This window comes from Myotis brandtii, unplaced genomic scaffold, assembly GCF_000412655.1.
Source record: "Myotis brandtii unplaced genomic scaffold, ASM41265v1 scaffold208, whole genome shotgun sequence".
In the NCBI taxonomy this organism is placed as follows: domain Eukaryota; kingdom Metazoa; phylum Chordata; class Mammalia; order Chiroptera; family Vespertilionidae; genus Myotis; species Myotis brandtii.
Window position 1 is genome coordinate 4,582,755 of NW_005357764.1, and position 9,633 is coordinate 4,592,387.

Below are 9,633 nucleotides of genomic sequence, written 5' to 3' on the forward strand. Positions count from 1 at the left end.
AAACAAGGAGCTTCCCTACAACCCGGCTAACAGTACCTGGGACACGGTTGACATGGAAGAGCTGCCTCTTAGTGGGCTCTTTCTGCCTGATGTCTCTGCACGGAATGAGACCCCTGCTGCAATGGGTTGGCTGCTTCAGAGACCAGAGCCTGCTCGCCCTGGTGGCTCAGGAACAATGTGGAATAGGAAGTTGGGGACAGTAAATACAAGATGGAGCTCGTAGGCAGGCCAGAGCCTCTGTGTTAGGGCAGGGGGCTCCTTGAGCCCCTGTCCACGCTCCACGGACCTCCACAGAGCTCCTCTGGCTCTGCAGGCCCAGGAACACGCATTGATGGAGGCTGTAACACAGCTGAGAGGGCTGGGGCTCTGGGTCAGGGACAGGGTGTGTTTCACTATGGTACCCACCTGCTGTGTGACTATGGACAAGTTACTTAACCTCTCTGAGTCTTAGTCCTCTTATCTCAAAATAGAGATAATAGCATCAATTTTAGAGGATTTGTGCCAAGAATTCAAAGAAATTATGTATGAAGATATCTCCTATGATCCCTAGGATTATAATTATCTATAGCTTTTATCGACATGTCTCACAGATGCCAAGAATGGAACAAATTATTCACAGGTACTCAGCATCTTCCCCAGAAGCCAACTCAAATATCTATTCCCTGCAAAGTGCTCCCTAGACAGTGCTCCCTGGAGCGCCAGCTGAGCTGACTGAGTGCTGAGGGCAATCAGACTTGGAGCCCTGCTGATGTGGGTAAAGGTGTTCCTGCAGAGAGCATGGGGTGAACAAAGGAGCTGAGTGGTGAGGAAGCTTAGAACAGTCAAGGGCAAGGAGGCCAGAGAGATAAGGCCATGCAGGACCTCAAACACCACACGTAGGAGGAATTTAGGTTTAGCCCTGAATTGACCACGCGTAGGAGTGCACTGGAGATACACAAGTCACAATGGTACTTCAACAATACAATTGAGAAAGAAGTGATCATGAGGCTGGAGTCAGGGCCTCCAAGTACAGAAGACATTAGGGAGGTGGAACCTACAGGCCTTAGGATTCTGGCTTTGGCAGCCAATGGATGGAGGTGCTTTTTTTTTTTTTTTTTAAATGGGAGAAAACTGGCTCTTTATTTATTTTTAATCTTTATTGTTGAAAGTACTACATATGTTCCCTTTTTTCCCCCCATCAACCCTATCCAGCCCACCCCCACACACCACCCCAGGCCCTCACCACCCCACTGTCTGCATCTAAGGGTTATGCATATATGCATACAAGATCTTTGGTTGATTACCTCCCACCCACCTTCCCTCTGAGATTCCACACTCTATTCCACGCTTCCATGTCTCTGGACCCACTCCATTCATCAGTTTATTTTGTTGATTAGATTCCACATATGAGTGAGATCATGTGATGCTTGTCTTTCTCTGACTGACTTATTTCACTTAGCATGATACTCTCCAGGTCTGGATGGAGGTGTTTTTGCTGAGATAAAGGGTGAGGGAGAGGGGTAGACAGCTGTAAGAAGGACAAGGATTTTCGTTTGGGACATGTGAATTTTGAGGAGCCCAGTGGGACATCCAAGTAGAGATGTTCCATAGGCATTTGTCTACACTGGCTGGAAGCTCAGGAGACAAGCCTTGACAAGGAACACAGATCTGGATGTCATCCATGTACAGGTGATACTTCAAGTGATGGAAACGGCTGGGCTCACTTGGGAAGGTATGTAGGGAGGACACGAGGTAGGGCTGGAATTCTAGGGAATAACTCCCTCCACCTCTCACTCCTCTAGGACGCAGATGGGTAGAAGGTAGAAGATCAATGCTTGGTGGCTCCCTCTTCTCATCAATCCTTCTACAGGTGCCCTGAGCTGCCTTCTTCCTGGTCTCATGGCCTGGGTGTCTAAGAAGAAGCCTACACCCCATCATGCTGGTTCACAGACTCCTCAGTACTAGGGCTCTAGGCCTTGACCACCCAACAACAGAGAGCCTCTTTCTCCCACAAACCATAATTCCTGTGCTCGTACCTTCTCCAGGGTCCCCCTGGGTGAGGTGGCATCCAAGGTTTAATGGAGTCTAACCGAATTCTGGGTTTACTGGCATCTAATACCCACCCCCCCCCAAAAAAAGACCCAATATATCTTCTTATAAATATACTAAAGGCCCAGTGCACAAAATTTGTGCACAGATACGGTCCCTAGTGGCTTCTGGCTGCCGACTGGGGCCTCCCTTCCCCGGCTGCTGGTTGCTGGCTGGGGCCTTCCTTCCCCAGCTGCCAGCTGGGGCCTTCCTTCATTCCGTGCCGCCCCCTGGTGGTCAGCGTACATCATAGCGAGCGATCAAATTCCCAAGGGGACACTTTGCATATTAGGCTTTTATATATATATATAAAAGGCTAATATGCAAAGTGTCCCCTCGACGGGGAGTTTGACCAGGGGGTAGGGCCGGCCCGCCAACCACTTTCGGCCCTTTCCCCCAGCCAGCCCTGTTCCCAATGGGCCCCCCACACCATGATCAGGGGCGGGGCTGGCTGGCCGACTTGCTGCATCCCCTCCCCCCAGCTGGCCCAACCTGATCATTCCTGATTGGGGTGGGCCAGCCAGACCACATCCATGCATGAATCTGTGCACCGGGCCTCCAGTCTGCCAGTGCGCATCACAGCTACTGGTCGAACGGTGAATGGTCGGACACTTTGGATATTAGGCTTTTATTATGTAGGATTGGAGCAATCAGTGGGAAAGGGGCCTTGGGGAGGAAAAATGGGAGAGGGAGGGAGGGAAGGAGGGAGGGAGGGAGGGAGAGAGGGAGAGAGGGAGAGAGGGAGGGAGAGAGAGAGAGAGAGAGAGAGAGAGAAAAGACTATGACCATAGATGCCAAAAGAGAAAGGGCAGACAGAGATCAGTGTCCCAAAATTCAAAGAAAGGGCGAATATCAGGCAATCGGTGTTTCACATGCTGCAGAAAAGTGAAAGAATATTATGCCTGAAAGCTGTCTTCTGGCTTTACAGGCTGACTGGCCACTGGTGACCTTACAGCTGCAGGATTGGTGGACAGGAGGGGGAGGGGAAGGGCAAACTTTGTGCGTTCAGGAGGGCATGGGAATCAAGGAAGTGGAGAGAAACTGTCTGTTCAGCAGCTTCACCAGGAGGGAAAAGAACTAGATCAGCAGTAGACACTCAGAAGGGCCTTGGATCCTGGGGGAAGACTTGTAAGATGAGCTAGAACAGAGCTGTGTGTGAGCTCAGGGGTAGGTAGAGCCCAGAGAGGTATACACAGAATGAAAGGGACAGAACTGCAACTGAGGGCACATAGGGCACAGGGCTGGGAGTCACGAGATCAGTCTTGGGCAAGAAGAAATCAAAGGGAGGGGGCAGGAGTGGGTCTGGGCAGATCTGAGTGGTGCTCTGGGAGCAGGAGCCAGGGGGTCCTGAGCAGCAGCCTCAGCGTTCTCTGAGGTGCAGAAGGAGAGGAACTGGCTAATACAGGGAGGGAGGCTGCGGGCCAGGGCTCTGGGGAGACGGCTTCCATGGGAAGGGGAGACTGGCACCAACTGGAAACCCGGGAGAGGCTCACCCCCAGAGGTGACAGTCCACCTGGGGGGAGAGACCACAAGTGGGCAGTGGCTCCAAGCCTGCCCAGACACCGTAGCAGAATCACAGGCTGGACAGGCAAAGCCCAGAGTGGCGAGTTACCTGGGAGTTCCCCTTTGGAAATCGTGTCTGGGTCCAGCTTGTATGTGTCCTGAAGCCTCATCAGGGCCTTGGCGGCTCCCGTTTCATCCTCGTCAGTGGGGAAGAACTGCCGCTGTACTGAGAGGTTGGCAATAAAACCTTCCAAATGAGAGAGTGAGAACAAGAAGTTACCCTTGATCCAGGGGCAGAATTCCACCTGGGACCAGAAAGGTATTCACTGGAGTGTCTGCAATTTCCCTGCCCCTCCGTCAAAGGTTATTTCCCTTCCACCAGAAAGCCCTCCGTCCCCCCTCCAGTCCATGGGGACCTCTCCTTTTGTGCTCCTCACTGTAGTGCTGTTCATTTGGAACTGAACAGAAAAATGGCCCCATACACTGGTTGACATGGGGGAGTCTTGGCTCCAAAGCACTCAGTCAGACCAGTGGAGATGAAGGCATGGAGGTCAGAGAGGGCAACTCAGAGGGGCACTAGAGAGGAATCAGGGAGGCCTTGCTGGTCACTCAGGGGAAAAGGAATCACATGGAAAACCCGGATCCAGGAATATTGGGCTGACCAGGTAAACACAGACTTCCAGCCTTCATCTCAAGTTGAGGAGCCCGAGGAATAGAGGTTGTCTACTCAGGGAGCCCAACTGACCACTCATTACTGACCGCTGGCTCTTATCATCCAGAAAAATGATGATGACAGTCCTAGAGGCATGGTACTATCTGCACCCCCTGGATTAGGGACCAGGTATCATGTAGCCAGGCCAGGCAGGTGAGGCTGCACCAGCCCAGCATGGTTCCGAGACCACACTGGGCCTTGCTATGCTCTCTAGGGTACTCCCCCACGCCCAGACCTGCTGTGACCACAGGGCAGGAGCTCCCCAACTGTAGTGCTCAAGACCACGGCCTGGAGGCTGGGAGAGCTCCTGACCTCAGAAGTACCCCAAGGAGGCTGTTCTGGGACTGCAAGCCCTCGCTGTAAAGCAAGATCTGCACCTCTTGCCACCTCAGGACTCCAGCAGGTGGAAGACCCTTCGTGCTGACTCAGGGGTTGCAATCCTGCCTGTGACCTGAGAACTGGGAGGGGAACTCCAAAGCCATTTCTTCCCAGCCTCTTCCCCAAAGCAGCAGCACCCATAGCCACCTACTCTCACAGCCTCGGGCTCAAACATCCACTCCTAGTCTTGCCTGGGGACTCAGGGACCAAGAAGTTGCAATGCTATCTTCCTCATGACTGCACGGTCAGGGACGCTAGTTTATAATCTAGTACAAAGAAAAATTACCCCCCAAAAAAGCCACACTGTCTACATGTCCCCTCATTTCAGGGGCAAGAACTCTGAAAGGTAGAGGTGAAAAGAACCTACTGCTCTATGGGCCTATCTTGTCTCCTCCAGATAATGATAAGATTTTCCAAAGAAAACAGATGCTGATGGTGGGGGTGGGGCATGGAAAACAAGAATGGAGAGTGGGAGGTCACCCAAGCAGACAGGAGGTCATCCGAGCAGGTGGTCATCTAAGCAGGCTTATTCTTCCACAGAGCAGAAGGAACAGTCAGTTCTGAGCCACAGGCCCAGGCTGGGAGGCAGGGGTCTGGGAAAGGCAGCCACAGCTTCTGGAAGCAGTGAGCTCACTGGGCACGGCTCCAGCCCGGCTGAGCTCACCAATCTCTCCCCAGAGGCCACCCTGCCTCCAGCCAAGCCCAACCCAGTCTGGCCACATGGACTGAAATGCCTCAGCCAGCGAAACAAGTAGAGTGAAGTTAAGCAGCATTCCCAACTCAGGGAGAAGAGGCAGAGTCCTGGAGGCTGAGTCCAGGGCTGGGAGGCAGGAGGGCCCACCCCACCATCTCCTGTTGAGAGAAAAATGTTAAAGCATAGAAAGTTCTATCACAGTGAAAGCAGGAAGCACAGTTAAAGCTTTAAAGAAGTTCATGGACCTGCAAATACCACTTCTAGGGATAAATCCGAAGAAAATGACCAAAGATGTATGTGCAAGACAGCTGATGATGTGGAAACAATGCCACGCCCACTGACTTGACCAGTTTACACAACATCAGTATAACACATGACTGCCCAGCCATTAAAATGATGTTTCAGAAGAATATTCAATGGACATATAGAGAAGCTGCAAAGTTCAGGAAAACAGTATAATCTTATGTCACAAATCCGTCAAAAGATATGTTTCATATCTAAAAATATAAATGAAGGGGGAAAAAGTTAAAAAAACAAAATAAAAGATATGAATGGGAATGAATTTAGATGAGGCTTGAGCTGGCCCCATCACCCAGCCACCTGACTCACTTCTGTTAGATCATTTGGTCCCTCAGAGCAAGTGAGCTTACATCCCTGATACATATGTATGGCTCCTTTTTTTTTTTAAGTATATGCATGTGTAAAAAAACTGGAATTTGAGTGCTTATCACTAGGCAATTGGATTAAGAAATATAATTTCCTTATGTGATTATTTGTGTATTTTCCAACTTTTCATAAAAACGTATTACTAAAGTATAATTAGAAAAAAAAAATCCTACCCAAAAAGAGAAGTGAAAACACTAGGGAAAGGCAAGAACTGATTACTAGCACATATTCAAAAACAAAGACACCCGATTGCCAGGTCCCACAGAGGAGAAAAGAGTTGTGAGGTGACAGGGCACATGTTCACACACTGCACATGCCCACCCACACCCAGTCCCAGGTCACGTTCACACACACACTCCCCAGGCGCTAGCACAGGAACATGCCAGCTCACCCAAGCACCTGCTCACGGCCCCTCACCTGCAGCGGAGTCCTGCAGGACAAGGTCCTCCAGCGTGGACCACTCTGTGTTCAGCCTCTTTACCAGTTTGTAGGCATTCACAGGGTGGGCCAGGTAGCCCTCGGGGTCAGCAGCCGACTTGCTGGTCAGGGCTTCCATTTTGCTGGCCCAGCTGTGGAACCAGAGGAAAAGGAAGACTAACACACCCACCCACACAGGTCTTGACCTGTGGTAATTTTCCTGGTGAGATTTCGGACGCTTTCATCAAGAGGCAATAAAAAATGAATACAGCCCGGCCAGTGTGGCTCAATGGTTGAGCATTGAGCTATGAACCAGGAGGTCACAGTTTGATTCCCTGTCAGGGCACATGCCTGGGTTGCAGGCTCAATCCCCAGTAGGGGGCGTGTAGGAGACAGCTGATTGATGTCTCTCTCTCATCACTGACGTTTCTCTCTCTCTCTCTTTCTCTCTCCCCCTGCCCCCTCCTCTTCTTTCCTCTCTGAAATCAATAAAAAAATATGTATATATTTTTAAATGAAACCCTAGCTGATTTGACTCAGTGGATAGAGCATCAACCTGAGGACTGAAGGGTCCCAGGTTCAATTCCAGTCAAGGGCATGTACCTAGGTTGTCAGTTGCAGGCTCCATCCCTGGCCCCAGTTGGGACACGTGAGGGAGGCAACCAATCGATGTGTCTCTCTCACATCGATGTTTCTCTCTCTGTCTCTCCCCCTCTCTTCCACTGTCTCTAAAAATCAATGGAAAAACATCCCCCAGTGAGGATTAACAACAACAAAAATGAATACATAACTCTCCACGATCCTTCCAGCCCCTTAATCTAGATGAGATCTGGGACCCCAATGTATACAAAGAGACTCTTAAATAGAAAGGAAAAAGCAGAGTCCTCAGCCCACTAGAGCCACCCTGGAGGACTGGCATGAAGTAACTGCCTGGCCAGCCACACAGTGTACTCTCGATGGCTTCCTCTTATGGGCACCCCCTGGGGGGCAGAAGGGCTGACTCAGGTAGGTGTGGGGCCTTGGGACATTGGACACCTCTTAATCTTGGAGAGCTTGGCTTCCTCCACAAGGATGTACTCCTTCAGAGACTGCACCAGGTCCTTCTCTGCGTAAATCAGGTCTGTCATGTGCCCTGCGAGGGAGAGGAGAAAGGCCCAGTGAGAAGTGGGTGAGAGGTGTCCAGCCCCCTTCCTGGGGCATAGAACAACCTCACAGAGGCAAGTCCCTGGGCCACGAGCAGGTCAGCTCTCAGGGGGACTTCGAGTTAAAGGGGACCTAGGCCCTCACATGGTCCTGGCCCCCAGCTTCAGGAAGAGAGGTGAGGTCCCAAGGGGATATGAGGTAAGTGCACTGGGGGTGCCTGAGGGAAGAAACCCCAAATCTCATTCGTTCACCATCACACAGATGGGTCATGTCACTGGAGCCTGGACATCCTGGAGGCTTCAGCACATGGAAACAAGCTCTGAGTCCTTAGGCCAGAAGGAGAAGAGCTGGACCCACCAGCCACAGAATGTTCCCTGCTCAGAACCATTCTCTGGTCTGGGAGGGAGACAGGAAAGTCAGGCGGAGCCTACGCTTCCCAGGGAGGGGGCCCGGCTGAGACAGCTGATTCCCAGACAACCAGGTCATCAGGGCCTCAGAGGGGAACTGGCAGCTCTGCAAGTGCCACTCTCCCTAGAACTGGTCAAAACCCTGGCACTTGAGCCAAATATTGCTCAGGTAGGTGGTAGTCCTGTGGGCACATACCGATAGAGGTGAAGAATTCAGCCTGCACACAGCCCAGGACGCCAAACCAGGCCACCAGCAACACGGACACCTGGAGTTTCATGGTCACAAAGGGCAGTGTCTGCAAGGTATTTGGTGACAGGCACTGGATCAACAGTAAAAAAAAAAAAATAGGTGAGGAGACACCTACACATGTGCACTGCACACACACACATTCAAACATGCAAGAGCCCTGACCTAGCACACGGAAGCTAAGGATACTCAGGACCATCGGGGGGTAAACCAGGGCCACATGCCCTTGGGAGAGACTCTGCCCTCCTGGCTCCTGGCCGCCACCAGCGATATGGGAAAGCTAACCTGCATGGGGCACCATCACCTCTGGTCCTAACAATCTGCAAGTCTGAGATTCTGGCCCACACCTTCTTGTCTCACAGACTGCTCATCTATTTCCGTCTTTCCTTCCGACTCCATGCACCAAGACAGCGCCAGGTGCTGGGGACCCAAATATAACACGCAGCCCCCGCCCATAGAAGACTGACATCAGAGGAGAGACAATGACAGAGAAAGAAACTGACAGACTATGACTCCAGGGACCCACACCCAACATGAAGCGTATGGCTGATGGCTGGCCAGAAGAGGAATAAAAACTGACCCCTGCCCGTCTGTACCTGGCCACAGCGAGAGCAGTCTGGGAGCAGGCACTCTGGGCAGACACTGCTCTTCCTGTAGTGAGGCTCCGTGGCCGGTGCTGTCCTCACTGGCAAGGCACCATTCACAAATATTTACTCAAGACTCACATATGCCAGGCACTGAACGAGGCACACCGGATACAAAAACAAATCAGCCACAGAGGACCGAAACCCCAGGCTGTGCTGGGCTGTGCTGCTGATGGGTAAGAGGCCAGCTGCTATCTCCTCATCAGCCTAGAAGAGCCAGACCAGCTCTGAAGGCAGCAGGCACAACCTGGGCAAGCCCCTCTGGCAGTGGACCCGAGTACACAACTGAGCCGTTTTGAGCTCAGCCACGCAGCCCCGGGCATGATGGAGGACCAGCACCCGTCTGAGCCCAGCACTGCCAGTCCCTCCTCTTCCTGCTCTATTTCGGCCAAGCCCCACAGGAAATTTACTTAAAGCAAACAAGGAAAATAAAGAAGACACAAATGCTCCCTTGCCCTGCCCTGCCCTAGTCAGTTGCTCAGTGGTTAGATCGTCTACACATTCCTCACCTCACCTTTTCAGAAGAAATTATGGTCTAAGGCACGTACCTGGGTTGCAGGCTTGATCCCCAGCACTGGTTGGGGCACATGCAGGAGGCAACCAATCGATGTGTCTCTCTCACATCGATGTTTCTCTTTCTCTGTCTCTCCCCGCTTCCACTCTCTCTAAAAATCAATAGAAAAAATATCCTCGGGTGAAGATTAACAACAACAAAAAATGCTTCCCCACAAAACGTAAGCCTTATCGAACATCTC

At 51.6% G+C, this 9,633-nt stretch overlaps 1 protein-coding gene across 1 annotated transcript in view; it reads right to left on the reverse strand.

The window, feature by feature from the left end:
* P4HA2 (prolyl 4-hydroxylase, alpha polypeptide II) overlaps positions 1-8,305 on the reverse strand; it is a 27,123-nt gene extending 18,818 nt beyond the window's left edge. The window contains 4 exon segments of the mRNA XM_014539106.1: positions 3,680-3,817; positions 6,438-6,589; positions 7,473-7,569; positions 8,184-8,305. Coding sequence (XP_014394592.1) covers positions 3,680-3,817; positions 6,438-6,589; positions 7,473-7,569; positions 8,184-8,265 — 469 coding nt within the window. The 5' untranslated portion in view covers positions 8,266-8,305.
* Between the last annotated feature and the right edge of the window lie 1,328 nt (positions 8,306-9,633).